At 41.3% G+C, this 18,558-nt stretch overlaps 1 protein-coding gene across 1 annotated transcript; it reads left to right on the top strand.

Moving 5' to 3' along the window:
• The first annotated feature begins 10,599 nt into the window (after positions 1 to 10,599).
• LOC100695253 (homeobox protein unc-4 homolog) lies at positions 10,600 to 15,871 on the top strand. The gene is made up of 3 exons (XM_003456928.5): positions 10,600 to 11,176; positions 11,823 to 11,998; positions 14,291 to 15,871. The coding sequence occupies exons 1-3, from the start codon at positions 10,915 to 10,917 to the stop codon at positions 15,449 to 15,451; spliced, it is 1,599 nt and encodes a 532-aa protein (XP_003456976.1). The 5' UTR covers positions 10,600 to 10,914; the 3' UTR covers positions 15,452 to 15,871.
• Positions 15,872 to 18,558: the final 2,687 nt, after the last annotated feature.

Raw genomic sequence — 18,558 nt, forward strand, 5'->3', positions numbered from 1 at the left:
TAAGCTGGGCCCTTTGGGGTGGGGTGGGGGGGCTTTCTCCTCCCTCTTTCCTCCCTTCCACCGTTTCACTGCCAGCAGATGGTTTTGTTGGGCTCCAGTAGTTAGCCAGTGGCCGAATAGGGCCAACCATTCTTCCCCCGTATGCCCATCAGATCCCGGCATTTGTTTTAACGCCTCACCCCTCCCCTCCACAAACGTGCACGTGAGAAGTAGCTCTATTGATTGGGCTGCTAAATGTATATGCAAATATTTCGAGCCCGTGCATGAAAAATTGGCGTCACCATTTCTCAAATTACTATATTTTGAAAATGTTAATTTGCATAGCGGATTTCCCTGCGGGGTAGGGGGGTTAATTAGGTCTATTTCCGTGCGGCTTGTGCCAAGACAGCCAAGGAAAAAAAAGAGGGTGGGCAGAAGAAAGAGAAAAGAGGGAGAGAGGGGGAGATGCGACTCACTGATAACAATTAAAATGGCATTTTGGCCTCTTTCAAGCATGGAAAATTTTTGGCATATTAAGCACGTTTTAGGAAAAGGTGATAAGTCAGTTTTAATTGAAATGGAATTGTTGCTCCAGAGGAAGTTTGGCATTTAATCCACTCAATTTTAAACACACAGGCAGATCTTAAAGGCATCAGGTTTAATCTATCAAACCAGAGGTGAATTAAAGAAAATAACTTTAACCACAATTTGCATTTCCTCCCAATATTCTGTCACAGGCACAATTATGTTCATAATTAGATGGCGAAAAAGTTTCCTAATTGCATGGAGAGAAGGAGCTAAAACGCACTCGCCTGGAAATGGGGTCTTTCCCTTTTCTAAATTATCAAAGCTTTCATTATGTGTCAGGGAAAAGATTTGTGGGAGGAAAAAAAACAAAACATCAATACATTAAATCCTTTCGCTTCTAATTGGAATGGCATCCACTTTCCTGGTTTAATGCTGCACCGAGCGCACAGCAGGATCAAAAAACCGTCTCGCAACCATTAATTTAGATTAGACTCTTAATTATCAACCAATCACTAAATAATGACTGACTTCATTTCAGATAGTTAAAAATTAACTTGCAGGCAGTAATTGAGTAATTAACTCTCCACTGCTTCACCTTTACTTTGCTAATTAAAAAAATTAATATGACTTGATTCTTTCTCTCAAGAGGAATATTGATGGTTTTATGGCTCAGAGGAGATTCTTATTCTTGTGTCTTGAAGCCTGCATGATCACAGGGTCATCTTTTTATATATCAAGCAAAAAACAATGTTCTGGGAGGAGGTGCTCTATGGGAGCCTCCTCTTTTCGATGATATGGCACCTACATTTGAATGTTGACAACAGGTCACGTGATTATGGGAACGATATGTTAAATGACCATTTCCTGCTCCATATTTTTGTTCTTGATCTCAACTGGACGAGTTTCACAGGATTTAACTGTAATCTTACACAGAGGCGTGGTGTAGACACATGGTTTATCCAGTACTTGAAACCTTCTTCTGAGCCAACTGTCTCCTGATTGGTCACCCCTCACAAACAGAAGATAACAGGAAGGTGAGGCTTCAGTGCTCACAGGCTGTGTATGAATGTGTCTCAGATTACTATAGAGCCAAGAGGAAACTGACAGTGATTATTATCTGAAAGTTGTAAGAGGTGGCATTAATTTTGTGCTTCATACATTTTTTGTTTACATGTGCTCGTGATAAGGTGTTGAACAACCATGATCATTTCATAAGAGTCAAAGAGCTTTACTACAAAATTTTGACCATGACTGTACTTTCAGTTTTACTTCCTTCCTTAGTTAGTTGTTTATGAGATGGTAGGCCCTCAAAAGTATAACATAGCCAGTAAAAAAAATTAGATAGAGTTTTTTTCCTCTAAAGCTACCTTTCCCCTTCCAAACTAATGTACAGCTGGTGATTTAAAAATAAAATAAAACTTTTACCAGTTTGGATTTTGTTAAGGCGGTTTTCGCTTGCCTCTGCTAGGCCTCACTTTTAATTATATTTGAATACCTTTTCAAGCATTTTTACTAATATGTCTGCTGTGGGGTGAGAATTTCATACTCCAGTTCTGGTGAAGGAAACTGTGTCTTTACACTTTGTAGATTCAGCTTGCAAACTAGAGTTAGTTGATAACTTAGCACTTCACCAGCTATCAGTCATTTACCAGTTATTACTTAAAATGCTAATTTAGAGACACAAATTATCATGGGAAATATAATTTGCACCCATGGAGCTATGCTGACGGAGTTTAAGGTAAGTCTTTTTGGTTTTTTACTTCATTGCCCATTTATTCTGCCATTCCAGAAGCTTTCCGGCCCATATCTCTTTAATATGCGGAGTCCACCACAGCTGCCAAACTACTACATATAAGTGATACATACAAGCTGTGATCACCCATTAGGACAACAAGTTCCAAAAATGGATCAATTTTAGTTGTATTGAAACAAGGTTTAGGAGTCCTTTGAGTTCATGTTACTATTAATTAGATTATGATATTTATTTTGAAACATACTCAGACTACCTTTGATGCGACTGCTTTTAGGTATTTTTGAGCATTCACACACACCTTCATGCTAAATTATTTCAATTACAGGATTTTTCAGGGTTTTCTTGCATGCTCACTGCAATAACATTCTCAGTGAAGTGATAAGATAAAATGACCAGTAAATGTGGACATAATTTTGCTATCACAGACTCCGAATTAACATCCAGAAAAATTATTTGGGTTTTCTTAAGGTGCTACCTCTTAGACACCTCCATGCATCAAGATAGTCATCTCCAGAGGCTCTCAATGACAGCGTGACTTTCTGTCTCCAACAAACCTGTTGCTAGAAGTCGCTTTTCTTAATAGGCAGACAAAAAGTGCCCCTTCTTAACATTCAGTATTCAACTTTTACCATCATGTAGGACTGGTATATTTAAGGCAGGCTATTAATTATGGGCACAATAAAGAATCCTATTTACAGAATCATCAAAAAGAAAGTACACCCCTTTCAGTTTGAAGGTTTTGCATTTCAGGACATGATAAAAATCATATAGTCCTTATCAGCTTCTTAATGTAGTTAAATACAAATGAATAACAACACGATATTATACACTGTGCCGTTATTTATTAACAAAAACTAAACCAAAAACTGGGTGTGAAAAAGTACACCCCATGATTCAAGAACTTGTAGAACCACCTTAAGTAGCAATAACTAAACTCTATATGGCTTTATCAGCCTCTCACCTCATTGTGGAGGAATTTTAGACAACTTTCAGTGATGTTTGGGGATGTTTGTTTATGCACAGCTCTCAGGCTGAGGTTAGGATTTTGACTAGGCTATTGCAACACTTTAAATCTTTTATTTTCTTTTATACAAGTGTTCCACTTGCCAGTGATCACTTAATCACGTGCATTTGATCAGCAGCGCCTGGCTGCTACTTACCTCTTCATTCCTGTGGAAGTAGTAAAGACATGCTGCTTCTGCATTTTAACTCAATTTTTGTTAAATAAATAATGACACGGTGTAATATGTTATGTTATTTTTTTCATCTGAGGTTGTATTTACATTATTTTGAGATCTACTATTGACCTGATTACTTTTTTTCTTATTATGCCCTGATATGCAAAACCTTAGAATTGAGAGAGATTGTACTTTCTTATTACAATGACTATACACAGTGGGACGGGACGTGTGTTGATGAATGCTGTTACTAAGCCTGGATTACAAATACGTTTGTATTTGAAATGTGACTGGAACAAATAATAGCTGCTTGCAGCTGTCACCCAAAGAACACCTAACACACACACAGATATATAATACTGGACACAGCTATAAGGAAACTTCATGATCAGAGCTCACTTGTATATTGAAATCCTGTGTGAACGTGCTGCTGCTGTCGGTCGTTCAAGGATGTCTTTGAAAACATTGTGAAAGTAGCAGAAAACAGACCACTCAACCAAATGATTGTGTGTTTCCTTTGGTTCACAGCTATGCACCGGCCAAATGTGTAGTAGATCAGATCACATACGCAGACATATAAACAAAGTTTTCCTCCTTTAGAGATGGAATCAAAACAGCGATGTTTGCTGTTCCTAAACTGCAGCAGCCAAGTACAAACAGACATATAAATAAACCTCTGCTTACTCTCCAAACCTCACTTGTAAAACTATGATATTTTTGAGAGAATTTTGGAAAATCTGCAGCGTTTTCCAAAGTAACAGCAACTGAGGTCATTTTATCTCGAGCAACATCCAAGATCCATTTATAGATTTTATGTTTTTGAAGGACTAAGCTACCAATCAGTTTTAAGGTGATATTTATACTTTAAAATGCAGTTTCTTTCTGCTTCTACCTTAGTTTTAAGGGGGTTTCCACAGCAGGTAGCGGCACATTTGTTTGGTAGATTTGGTACATTTTTACACCAAATAACCATCCCCGAGGTGCTTTTTCCACAAAACTGATCTCATTTTATGTCATTAAATGTCATTTGTTTGAGGATTTTAGAGCAAATATATTTTTGTCTTAAGTTGATAATGCTGGTACCTTGTACCATAATAAATACACTCAGCTTGATGTTGTATGTTATGATGGTTGGACAGTAGTAACGTGGTTGTGGTTTTAATTGTAGTTTATCCAGAAAACATCTGATTTCACCAAGACATCATCTCACAATGATGATGGAGGGGGGATTCCCTCGAACAGTCATAAGGCTGAAGTGTATTTTGAAATCAAATCAGAAATATTTTTGTCACTTTTTTCATAGGCTTTTCCTTGCGTAAGTGTGGATTTAGTGGCGTGGCCTGCAAAGAGAGATGAGAGAGGGGAGGAGGGCTGGAGGCAAGGCAAGCCGAACCCTGGCCTGCATGTGAGTTGCCCATCTTATTATCAAGTTAATTAAAGCTAGCATCTGACAATGTCACTCGTGCCCAGCAAAAAGAGGAGGAGGAGGGAAGAAAAGGGAATTTAAATGCTGCGGTCTCTGAGGACCTCATGTCAAGGGCTGCTTTTCATCGAGCACTGCATGTGTTTGGCTCGCACAGCCACTGGGAAAGAACAGGGGAGGGTTTGGATGAGGGGGGGGAGCTTTCAGGAAAAAAAAACCTTTTATAAGCAAATGACAAGAAGGCATTGGATTTTGATGTTCAAAAATGGCAGCAGGAAAATAAATACATATCAGAAAGAACAGCACAGAAATAAAAAGGAAATAGAGCAAAAGCAAGAGATAGAGAAGTGAGGGACATGAAAAGGGCCTCTCAAGCTGTTCAAAGTTGCACTAAGATTGAGGAAAGAGGGGTTTATAAGAGCCCGACGACCAGCCAACATTAAAGAGTCCATTTAAAACCTAGACATTGAAATGCAGAAAGCCTGCTCGTGTGTGGACTCGGGGTCAAGTAACGGAGGGATTATATGGTTCTTCATAATAATATTAATTAAACAATTTACATGCTAATAAGGTAACAATTATCGGAGCTTCTGGTGAAAGATTCAGGTTATTACAACACGCCAATCCCAGGGCTACGGGTCACAGGCAGAACAGCAGAGAGAAATCTCAACTCAAATTAACATTCTGTCAGCTCCAGAAATTGGATAAATAAAGTCGAATTAATTCACAGTAATGGAAGCGGGAGGGGGAGCCACTTATTCAACCAGCTCTGATTACCATTCAGTATTCACCAGCACGCGGGTGGCTTTCTGTCAAGAAATTTAACACAAAATGAAGCAGTCACCGCCGTGGGCAAGATTTGGCCCCTGCGACACCGTTTACAATTTATATGTATAATCTTGCTCTCTCTCTCTCCCTCTCCCTCCATCACTTCCTCGAAGATGTCCACCTGGACACCCAGTTGCTCCTGGCCTGTGCTATGATTGTAAATTTCAACACCTTTCATTTCCCATTTTCCAACGCACACATCAATTTGAGCACCATTTCCCCTCGCATTTGGCTAGACCCTTAACTTGATGGGATAACTTGAAATTTTAATTGCAGTCATCGTGCCTCTTTTTTTCTTAACCTGAGACACCAGAGACTGCTTCAGTCTGTTTGGTTGCTATTAAAATGGTGTTGCTGGTCACTGGAAAAGGCCATATCTTGCTTCCAGTAAATAAATGGAACAAAAAATGCAAGTTGGGTGGAAAAACGATTGAGCCTCACTTTGTCAATTTAAGGGTGTTGGAGATTTATTTCAGTTTGGAAAGCTGAGCAGGTTGGGTACTAAGATATTAAAATATATCAATATCTGAAATGTGATATATATATATATATATATATATATATATACATATACATATATATCACATTTTTTCCCCGCTTAGAGCTGTGATGATTTGAAACATCTTGAAAATTAATGGGTGGATTACCATGAAATTCATCTCATCCCACAGGTCAATTTTCACGTCTTTGAACATCTTACTTACTGTTCTCTCCATCAGTCATATTTGTATTATTTTGCTACATACATATAATGTTTTTAATCAAATTTCAGCTAAATTAATGCCATTCCCCATATCCTAAGGTTTACTTTGTACTACTAATACGCCAAATGAAGATGATCCAGCATGGAGCAATGTTTTCTATGCTAAACATTTGAACATGTTAGCATGAAACCACAAACATGCTCCTGAACTCTGCCAAGTGTCTGTTCTCAAAACGTGTGCATACTTCCTGCTGTTCAGCAAAGCATTTTTAATCACTTGCATCACAATGATGCTGGATTCTTGCAAAATGACCTCAGAATTCATTGTGCCACACTTCAAGTTATGCGCTTGTTCTTGTTGTGGTTTTGACCAAAAAGCAAAGAGACGCCAATTTCCAAAATGAAAAAAGAGAAGGTACAATGAAAATACAAAAAAGAAGAAAACAGCTGCAAAATCTAGCTTAATAATGTACGAATATTTAAATTGGCCTTACCAATTTTCCAATATGCCACTGATGAAACACATATCATTAGAATTGTGTTAAATAACAGCACATTCTCATTTCTGGCATTTACAGTTAGCTCTATCATTTACTCGATAAAGATATGTTTCGGTTAGCTTTACCTCTTTACCACAGGAGATTTTAATTTGTTTAGGTATTACAGCCATTTTTGTACACGGTTTCGCATTTCCAGGGACTCAAAATTTGCTCAATTGGACAGTTGACTAATACGCGTTGCATTTACATTTTGAATCTTTTCACTAGAATTTTATAAACCTACCAGAGGGACAGCAAAAACTTTAGGGTTGGTCAAATCAACAATCTGGTCCATTGTTAAAAAGAATTAATGCACTGGCCAGCTCAGCAACAAAAGATCACAAAAAGCAACTGAGTGCATGATCACAGAATTATTTCCATGGTTAGCAAAAACAACAAAAAACAAACGCAATCTAACCAAGTCAAGGAGGGGGTGAGCGTATCATTGTCAAGGTTTACAGTAAAGGGACGCCTTAATAAATGAAAATACAGAGAGTTTACAACAAGGTACAAACTGCCCTTTTTACTCAAGAACACGAAGGCCAGATGGGACACATTATCTGTCACACATGGTGGAGGCAATGTTATGGTATGGTCATGTATGGCTGCCAGTATAAGCAGGTCACTAGTGTTTATTGATGATGTGACTGCTGACAGAAGTAGCAGGATGAACTGTGACTTGTACAGGGCCATACGTCTGCTCAGATTCTGCTAAAAGCAGCAAAACTGATTGGACAGTGCTTTACAGTAAAAATGGATAATGACCAACAGCATACTGGAAAAATAACTGAACAGTCTCTCAAGGGCCAAGTTAGCCACAACCCAGTATATCATGCTTTTAATTTTTTTAATACAAAATTGAAGGCAGACAGACCCACAAGTGAGCAGAAACTGAAGGTGGCTGCAGTAAAGGCCGAGCACCTCACAGCATTTGGTGATGGTTGTTGGCTCCAAACTTCAGGCAGTCACTGACTGAAAAGGATTGTCATGCAAATATTAAAAATAATCCTTACATTTAAAATTATCTTAGTTTGTCCAGTTACTTTTGAGCATCTGAACATCTGAAACAATGTCTCTTTGGCCAACAATTCATGTCCCTAACAACACTTTAGTTTAATGCTGCCTTTTTTGCTTGGTTCCATTTCTTTTAGGGTGTTGGGGGCCGGGTGTGTGTATTAGAAACTTTTACTGATTAGATCATTTGGTTGTGATCATTAGCCTGAGATGGATGATAGTAGACAGATGGATTCAGCCAGTCACCTGCCAAGTATTTTGAAACTGGCTGCCTTAGCAGTTTCAAAGGAGGGTTATCAATCGTTTTATTTTTTTTCCACTTTCCATTTTGGGAATCCCGTGGGGCGGGGAAGTTATGCAAATAATAAATAAATAAATAAGATGGGTTTTGGGTTAGTGTGTGTCAAGCAATATGATGGGCTGATTCAACAAGGACTGAAAATTAGGACTGTTCAAGTCAGTAACCCTTTAAACAAATAAAGAGAAATTTCATGCTTTGATATTAAAATTGTTTGCTGTATCTGTCAAAACTAAAAAACAATACTTTTCTTTTCAGCAGCATTTTTCTTAAGATGAGTGCACACACTAAATGGAAGAGCAGCAGTCTTTTCTATTTCCTACCAGATTATCAGATTTCTAAGTAAATGTTTTTAAAAATTATTCGTTTAAAAAAAAAAAAAAAAGATCTTTTTTGTGTCTACAATGAAGTTCATTTCCTTTAAACATAGACACATGACATCTATCCACATGAACATTGTTGATATAATTAGTAAGCCTGTTCTCAAATTAGGAATATATAAGGCATGAAGTTTTAAAGTACACACAGCTCAGGACTTAAAATAAGCCAGAGTGTAAAATAATAAATGAAATCTTAAGTTGTGGTGTAACTGACCTAGAGTTAAATACAACTTCAGGTTGTTTTATGTTGAGAACTTTTGTGGTAAGTACAGAGGGGATCTGTTTTTACAGGTGCTGTTCAAATCAGCATGGAAATGTGGAATAAATCAACATATTTGTGAGTCGTTGAAAAATTACAGCAAATGTAAATGGAGCTAAACAGTCCTCTTTTTGCTTTACTTGATGGAAAGCAAACACTGACTATTTACAGCTCTGTGACTGTTCCAGTTATACTTACTGGGCAGAATTTAAAAATGTAGAATTTTTCCATATTTGACAAGTATTAAAACAGTTTATTAAATTACATTTTATTTATATGGCACCAAATTATAACAGTTACCTCAAGGCGCTTTATATTGAAAAGTATAGACCCTACAGTAATACAGAGAAAACCCCAGCAACCCCCTATGAGCAAGCATCTGGCGACAGTGGGAAGGAAAACTCCCTTTTAACAGGAAGAAACTTCCAACAGAACCAAGCTCAGGGAAGGGCAGCTATTTGCCATCAATGTTTGATGATGACAGGAGGAAGACAGGACAGATCTTCAGTAGATACTCTTTCATACAGTGTAATAAAGTTTAACTTTAAAAAAAACTACAGTGTAACTTTAACTTACATCACAGAGGTCTACTTTTTTATATTGGTGTAAGTATTACTTTTAAATTTTATGGGTTTTGATCATCTCACATTATCCAAGAGTTGAAGTTTACTTAATTCCATATGATATCGTAGGAAGCTCCAGAACAACTAGATGGTGAGGTCAAATTTCACTAGTCACCATTTCAAGAATGACAAGCAAACTTTAAAATTTAGCTTTGAAGACAACATGGATTATTGATTACCTTTGTGAACATCTGTAGACTAAGTCTCACAGCTGGACAAACACCTATCATCAGGTGAATATCATGTGATATCATTTAAAAAAGAAAGAAAGAAAGAAAAAGCTCCAGAAAAGCTAATAAAGCTTCATGGCCTAACTCAGAAAAACATTTTATCCTGCAGTAGCACGCTCAGTTAAGGCTGGATGGAGACTACTTACTGTATTGGATTCTTGGAAACATCACATCGTGTAGGCTACAATCCACTTTACAGCTAAACACGAGTGTAAGCTGTGAGGTAAAAAATCGAAATAATGAATAGTCGACCAACACCTCGGTCATGGAGGGCTCGGTGATGTGTGTGTGTGTGTGTGTGTGTGTGTGTGTGTGTCTGTGGGGGGGGGGGGGGTTACAGAGATGGAGAGAGGCTTGTACTTTAAAATGCAATGTGACAGCTCAGGAAAAGGCGGGGAGGCTGATAATAAAGGCGCTGTTATTGGATCAATCTGCACCCGAATGCCCCGTAAAAAACCTTTACACACCACACGGGAGCGCGCACGCATGCACGATCGCGCAATTGAAGTGAGAGTGAAGGGAAAGAGGGAGCATGGTTATTTCGTTAAAAGTTAAAATTTAAACAAATGTTTTCTTCTAGAAAAAAACGCAGGGTTTATTCCTGGGGATTTAATGGAGTTGGCCTTTCAATCACTTAGCTATTTCCACACGGCAGCTTAGCCTCGTCCTCATTGTTTTGACAGGGCTGAATTAAAGGACCGTGCCAGGTGTAATTAGCGATCGATCTGAAAGGGGGGGAAAGCTCGCTCTCTCTCTCTGTCTCTCTCTTTCTCCCCCCTTTTTGCTTTGCTTCCTTTAGCCTACTCCATTAACCGCGTCTCTGACGTCACGTGGCGATTAACGTTTCTTATTGGTCCCGCGAGCAGATGGAGGAGTCCTAATGAGCTGGCTCGCGGAGAGAGGGAGCAGGGTTGACATATCGGCTGGACCGTAAACGTGAAATACCTCCCCTAGCCTGGTCTCCGCCGTTTCACTACAGACCGCACCGTGGCCGTGGGAGACGGCTGTCTGCCTGGGATCCCTTCTCTCCCCCCTCCCCACCTCCGCCTTCGTATCTCCTCCTCCGGTTCCTCTTCGCCGCTTCTTCCTCCTCTCCCCGACTTTTTGTTTTGACTGCATGTTCAGCCACACTGCCTCCCTCTGCATCTTCACTTCGGCCCCGCCGCAGCCCGGGCGAGCATGGACAGCCGTGTACTCGAGCATCCTCACGCCCAGTTCGGAGGCTCCTTGGGCGGGCTGGTGGGTTTCCCGTACGCGCTCGGCCCCCATCACCACCACCACCATCACCAGCACGTCTACGAGCTGGCGAGCGGACACCAACTGCAGTCCGCGGCCGCCGTGCCCTTCTCTATAGACGGATTACTTAACGGCTCCTGCTCGGCCTCGGTGGTCAGCTCTAACTCGCTGCTCTCCTCCGACAGTCAGCAGTTCAAACTCTCAGGTAGGCTGGGCTATTGTTTTGTTTTGTTTTTTTAATTATTATTTTACCGCCTTATGAGGCACACAGAGGTGCATGAAAACAATGTACTGTACTAGGAAGTGGGGTAAATCAAAGTTTCCTCGGCTTTTCTCGCTACATTGAAGCATTTTTAGTGGAAATAAACCACTTTGTATGATTCTGGGGGCCAGGTTTTACAGGGAAGTCAGCCTACAGAACAAACATAGTCTTTAAAAGTTTTTAACCTGATTTTTTTTTTTTTTAAAAGAAGAAGAAGAAGAAACAGAGTTTTAGTAATTTTGCGGTACAGGGCGAAGAAGAGGCTAAGATAAAAACTTGTCATTGCAGGGTGCTAATTCATTTGGCCAAAATTAAACGTTAAAGGCCTAATGAACAGAAAATTGTCTCTTATATCAAATAAAATCATGCATTAATTATTTGTTTATTTATCGGGACGTGGTTTATGTCGAACAGCAAAAAGAAAAGTGATAGTTGTCAGTTTTACAACAAACTGGTTTAAATGTACAAGCTAACTTTGCCGTGAACCTCGTAGCATGAACGTCTCTCTCTCTCTCTCCCTCACTCACACGTGCGCTCACATACACACACTTCTACACACGCAAACACACACATACACACACGTCTTCAGATTCTGGGGACCCGGATAAGGACAGTCCCGGTTGTAAACGGAGGCGCACGAGGACGAATTTCACCGGGTGGCAGCTGGAGGAGCTCGAGAAGGCTTTCAACGAGAGTCACTATCCGGATGTGTTCATGCGGGAGGCGCTCGCGCTCAGGCTTGACCTCGTGGAGTCACGGGTTCAGGTAAAGACACACAGCAAACTAGACACAAGATGTGGGGACACTGAGGAGCATTTTTATTTCTTTTTTTCCCCTTGAGATGGACGTAGCCCGACACCAGACCCCAGAGTTATTTTGCTGCTTCTCTGAATTTTCTCTACAACAATATAGTTTTGTCATGGTCCGTGGAGACTTAGCCTGGCCAATATTCAGGTAGCTGTTTGCCAGTTATCAAAGCGTCAATAAAGAGTCTCCTTTGAATTATGCATGTAGGCAACCTATTGATTTATGGGTTAATAAAAAACATGGCTATTTACTGAGCAAACCAAGGGGGGATATAGTTAATAGAATTCTTCCTTCACCTTTCATTTTTTGTTTTAACACCCAAGCTATAATAATACTACTACTACTACTAATAATAATGATAATAATAATAATAATAAATAATTAATAATTACAGTTTGTAAACAATTTACAGTTAGATTTTATTTTTACTATATATATTTAAAAGCTGAGTTATTGCATTTTTATTAAAACTTTTAGGCTATTATTATTAGTAGTAGTACTATTAAGTGCAACAATAATGAATACTGGTGAGCTATTAATAAAACGATTAATTTTACAGTATATCTGATAATAATAATAATAATAATAATGATAATAATAATACTAGTAATAAAACCTTATTAACAACATTCCTGTAATATAAAAATACTTTAAGGTAAATATTTATTTTTTGAGGATCTGGAGCATCACTTGTTAAATTGGTGGTTTAATTTGACTTAATAATAATAACAGCAACAAAAATAATAGTGATCTAGTTTGTTGCTTGTAATTAATTCGCTGTGTGGCCGTTTTAAAATAATATTCTGTATAATTTACCGTAGAGGCTGTTCATGTATATTTGCCATGTATAGCTTTCACATGGCTGGATGAGTGAAAGCGGGAACGAAGCACAGCTCTCCGTTGATGTTGTTTTGGGGATTTCGCTCCTAAACCGCAGATTATTGTTCCCTCAAGCTTCTTAACGCTCCTTTATCAGCAGGTTTGCGGGGGAAAGATATAACCAACATTAACAATTCATAAGAAGCGCCTTTGTCGCGTGCGATGCTGGTCTCGCCTCCTTATTATGCAATATTCGCGGATCTTTTTACCACTCCAGACCTTATCAGTGCCGAACACGCGGGCACGAGCGCGCCCAGAGGCCGGGTGTGGAGCGCTCCTGGGCGGGGGAGGCTCTCTTTCTTGGCTCGCTGCGGAGGGAGGAGAGCCAGGGATTGCCGTGCAAGTGCCACAGTCCTTCCGACCCACAGAAGCGGACGGGATATGGCCGATTTAAGCCAGTGTGCAGTCAAATGTAATCGACGGAGGTGCTCATCGCACACGCTCGTTCATAATTAACACCTGCACATCTGCGCATCTGCAGGTTCCACCGCTGTGACCTATTAACCTAATGTGCTGCGCACACGTGTAAAGCTGCAGTAAACAAAGAAACAAGGAGAACGAAAGCAGTGATTTCACTTGTTTCGAGGCTTTGTGGGATTTGGGTGGATTTACAGGCAGTTTTTGGTTTTGTGCTTACCTTTTGGTCAGACACTGCTTTATCAGTTTATCCTGGCAGACGAGAGGTCTGCTGTTGCCATAAGGCTGTCAGACACTCTATTTAAAAAACCTTTTGTCTAATGCAGCCCCACTCAGTGAAGTCATATATTGGTTTTTATGGTTGGGATAATAAAAAAAGAAGAAAAATATGAATCCTTAAAAATTAATACAGAGTTTATTCTTTTTTTTTCTTTTTTTTTATGCTTGTTACAAAGGGAATCTTTCTGAATTCAGAAGATATTTTTGATTGGAGGTATCCATGTTAATTTAAGATATTCTGTAATTCCACTACGAACAAACCAATTATTTACACAGTTATTTAACAGATACATGGATTGTATTTATTTTCTGATAGGCTGTAATATGTTAGCAAATTGATAAAAATGCAAATTGAGTCTTGGATGAGTTTTTCTGGGACAACAGCAGGTCAAAAAAATTATAAAGGAAAAGGAGCAAATCCTCTCAGCATCTTTGGGAGATTCACCTAAAAAAAAACAACTTTAATATTTGATAAACTATTAAAACAAAATTCAGTTTAATTCAGTCAAAATTCACCAAAGCAATATGATGTATAAAATGACATTTGCTTAAAAGTCCTTTTTGTTATATGTTGTTGTGAAAAAAAGACCACTCTCCTGCAAAATTCACCTTGTGTGCCAGTGTTCCACCTGTGCATGTATTTTCATGTGTATATTTGTGTGTACATGTGCATAGGTTTGGTTCCAAAACCGACGCGCTAAATGGAGAAAAAAGGAGAACACAAAGAAAGGGCCGGGCCGACCTGCTCACAACTCCCACCCGACCACCTGCAGCGGCGAGCCCATGGACCCGGAGGAGATTGCACGAAGGGAGCGCGAGCGGGAGGAGAAGAAGAAGAGGAAACAGGAGAGGAAGCTGCTCAAGTCCCAGAATAAACTCCTCGCAGGTGACAGCTTCCACACACCCGGAGGTTCGGAGAGCGACAGCGGGGTCTCCCAGTTCACTGACAGCGAGCAGCAGTCTTCTAACCTTACTCTTCACATAGAACTGCCAGCATCGAAGGGTACGGGAGGACACCAAACTGAATCCAGCTGTGACCAAACGCGGCACGATTTCAGCCAACTACAAAACCACCAAAACCAAAGAACCACAGCAGACTCGGAGCAGGTTTCGCCAGGCAGCACGCACAGCTCCAGCCCTGGAGGCCCGAGGTCCTCCGCCCTGCAGAAACGAAACCCTTTCAGCGTGGAGAGCCTCCTCTCTGACACCATGCCTCGACGGAAAGCTCAGCTGGACTTCCCCTCGCTGCCTAATCAGAGGACACTGGTGGGAAAAGGTCACTTCTTGCTTTACCCAGTTACCCATCAGCCTTTGGGTTTTCTAGTGCCCCAAGCGGCCCTGAAGGCCACACCATGTCAGGACAGCATTAGCAGGCTCAGCCTGGGACAGAGGTGTGTGCCAAGTGAAGGGAGCCCTGCTCCCTCTGACCTCTGCAGCTTTGGCAGCGTCACCAAGCCGCTGAACTCGGATCATATACAGCACGACACGCAGCATCACCACAATCATGTTAGCAGCAGAGCGGATGGAGCCAGCGTGGAGGACTGTGGTGGTGACTGCGGGGATGGAAGATTCCCTGTTTCTCCTCCACCAAACAGTGCAACTCAGACAGCTCGGGTCAGACTGAGCTCCACGCAGTCCAGCGACAGCGGCGAGGAGAGGAGTCCCAGAGTTCAATTGGAGGCGGCGACCAATGGCTGCCAATCTGCTGAGCTGTGTGTAAAAGAGAAGGGTGCAAGAGAGGAGCAAGCGTCTCCAGACCTCTCTGAGTGTCTCAAGGCAAACACAGACTGTCAAGAAACACCCGGAACAGATGGAGAGGATGTCGATATGGACTAACACTTTCAAGGAGCAAACATAAACAAAGGACCAGGAACACCGCTCAGACTATTCAAACATTCCCAAAGCTCTGCTGAGACGCTCTAAAACATATCAGGAATCAGGAGACTTAATCCTCATCTATTTTTGAATCAGAAGGTGTGATCAATCCAGATGGCCCCCCTCAAAGCTGTGGCTGTCCTTATATTTGGGCTTTAGGCCTCAAACACCTTTAGAAGCAGGTTCATTCTTTTTGCCCTCCTTTTATTCTTTTGTTTTCTTCCTTTTTTTTGGTGAACAACTTGTAACAAAAACTAGGCTACAATAAACATCTTACACACAACAAAAATCCTCAGATATTGTAAAAAAAACAACAAAAAAACGAGAAAATGATATTTATATGTAAACATTTTGATAAATAAAGTTATTGTTTAAATTGAATCACTGTCTTTCCAGGGCCATATTGAAAAGGGAGGAGCAGGGGAGGGGAAGGAGGTGAGATTCGGGTGTAGGGGAGTGCTGCTGTGTGGCAGAACCTCGGATCATGGCGGCTGGAGTTTTGTCGTGTTACAGCAGATAAATCCCCCCTTTTTTTCCCCCTCTGCGTAGTGAGCCGGAGCTGGGGCTCAAGTCCGTCTGGCTGTTTGTATTTATTGCTTTAACAAATTTATTCATTTGAAAGGCCGAGCTGGAATGAGGTTAGTGGCCGCGGGCTATAGGACCCTGCGCCTCCTGCTGAGTTTTGATATGAAAGTAATTATTTTCCCACTGGCTGCCGCGGGTCTCGAGGCAGTTTCCCCCACCGCCACCACCGCCGCCGCCGCCCCCTCCTTTCAGCCCAAAGGGTTATTAGACATTACCGATTTCTAGTGATACGGAATCACATAAACTTCCTACAATAATAGAATTAGCATGAAAGGCAGGGGTGTCAAATTGAAATGGGAAAATAATAGCCGCGCCAGCTGCACCGCAAATGTGTGCGTGCGTGTGCCCGTGTGTGCGTGAGAGCGCATAGTCTATTGAGCGCGAGGAGGAGGAGGAGGAGATGGTGGTAGATTCGTGGGGCGGAATTTTCATGAGCTGCCGCGGTTGTCAGACGGCCCTTGTAGTCGGCTATATTAAGATAGATGTTCGATGATATCCCTCATTGTTCTGTCGCTTATATTGATGTTGCAGCGTTATCGCCCTATTGATCATGTGTCGCACATAATAGGACAGGCGCGCGCCCGCCTGCCTGCTCCTTTTTACAAAAGCGCCCGGGCCCCTCGTCATTTGTTCTAATAGGACCGCGAGTCCCTGGAGGGGAGACAGATAAAGATATAGGAGAGGGGAGAGAGAAGAGAGAGAGGGGAGGCGAGTGATGTGCGGGGCTTGCATTAATAATTTTTTTTTTTTGACCAATTGTTGTCTGAGCAGAAAGAAAAAGTGAAGGAAAGTGAAGAATGGGCGTATTAAAGATATTTAGAAGACCCCACCAACGCCACCCCTCCGTAAAAATGTGTCAGGTGTGTGCCCGCTCGCGCTTACTGGGCGTGCGCCCCGTTTAGAAAAGAGTGTGTTTAGCTTATGAAGTGTAAACGCCACCAATTCCCTGGAAACTGAAATCCCAATTATTAAAACCATCAATTCCAGAGCGCAGTGCGCAGAGGAGCCGTGTTGACAGCCCGGCTAAATATCCCTGATCCCTCCCGGTCACCTCGCCTTTATTTGCAAATAAATTGAGGGGGATCCGAGGGACGGAGCTTTACTTTGCTGCGCCGACCTAAAATGAATTTCCGTGCCTGAGTCCCTTTAATAATATTTACATAATTTTCGCTCGGTGACTCTGCTATTTGCGCGGCAGGAAGCTGGTGGTGGTGGTGGGGAGGGGGGGGGCTTTACAGGAAATAATTAGACAAGAGGACGAGGAGGGGAGCGAGAGTGGAAGAAACAGCAGGAGGAGGAGGAGGAGGAGGATGGGTTAAGACCGAAGCCGAACACTAAATTCCCAGACAGCTAAAATCAATGAAAGTAATAACCCTATTATTTAATTCATAAGGACATTATTTTCCCATAAGGCCTCGGGAAACGTCCCCTTCGACCGAAACAATCACATTAAATTGTTCATTCCGCGTGCGCTGTGTGAAATTCCGACTTTTATACTCTCTCTCTCTCTCTTTCTTTTCTTTTCTTTTTTTTATTTGGCGGGTGAAACCGCTTTATTATAATCGGTTAGTTTCGAGAGAGCGATTAATTAGAAAATATAGGTCTGATCTCCCTTCAGCAGGGCCTTGTGTGTGTGTGGAAAGTGTGCTGCGAGACATAACGAACCACAAATGAGTCTTTGGTAGACTATAAAATTGGACCCCTCCCCCCCTCCCAAATAATTAAAGGAATAAACTGAAAAATAGATTAAACCTATAAACCTATGGGTAGAAAACAGGCGTCCATAATAACCCAGGCCAACACACGTGCCTCCTCACGAGCAGCTTTGAGAGCCACAAATAAACGAACCAAAGCGTCTCGAAGTGCCTGGCCTTAATACATTTTGGAAGTGATGATCTTAACCTTTATTTGCAGACGTAACAATGTAACAAGGCACAGCGGAAATCAGCTCAAGACATGGACCTCCATTCAGTTCCCATATATTAGTCTATTTTTGCGTGATTTCCCACTGTTTTCTGGCAGCGCGTTTTGTGAAAAGTTTGCAAAGGCCCTATCTATCTATCTATCTATCTATCTATCTATCTATCTATCTATCTATCTATCTATCTATCTATCTATCTATCTATCTATCTATCTATCTGTACGGGGAGAGAGCCAAAGAGAGAAAGCCAGAGAGAGGGAGAGAGAGAGATGTTTTGGTGGCACCGACACAAACGACCAATCGATCAAGCCGAGCCTGGACCGGGCAGGGCCTCCCGCTGTGTCCGTGCCGCTCATGCATCACACTTTATGAATTCAATTTCAACCGGGAGAAATTTTCAATTTGAACGCGCGATCATTACGGCGTGGGGGGATAGCGTAAATTGTTTTTGCTCTATTATGCATTCGGACGCCATCATTTTTCTTTCTAATTACCGAGGTGTCAGCGCGGCCTGTCACCCTGGCGCTGATTTTCAATTTAACTGATCATCATACATTCATTT

This window comes from Oreochromis niloticus, linkage group LG6 (genome assembly GCF_001858045.2).
Source record: "Oreochromis niloticus isolate F11D_XX linkage group LG6, O_niloticus_UMD_NMBU, whole genome shotgun sequence".
Classification (NCBI taxonomy): Eukaryota; Metazoa; Chordata; class Actinopteri; order Cichliformes; family Cichlidae; genus Oreochromis; species Oreochromis niloticus.

Coding starts and splice junctions, on each gene's coding strand:
- LOC100695253 (XM_003456928.5), top strand. CDS start 10,915: ATGGACAGCCGTGTACTCGAGCATCCTCACGCCCAGTTCGGAGGCTCC. Junction 11,177..11,822: donor TCAGCAGTTCAAACTCTCAG/GTAGGCTGGGCT, acceptor ACACGTCTTCAG/ATTCTGGGGACCCGGATAAG. Junction 11,999..14,290: donor TCGTGGAGTCACGGGTTCAG/GTAAAGACACAC, acceptor ACATGTGCATAG/GTTTGGTTCCAAAACCGACG.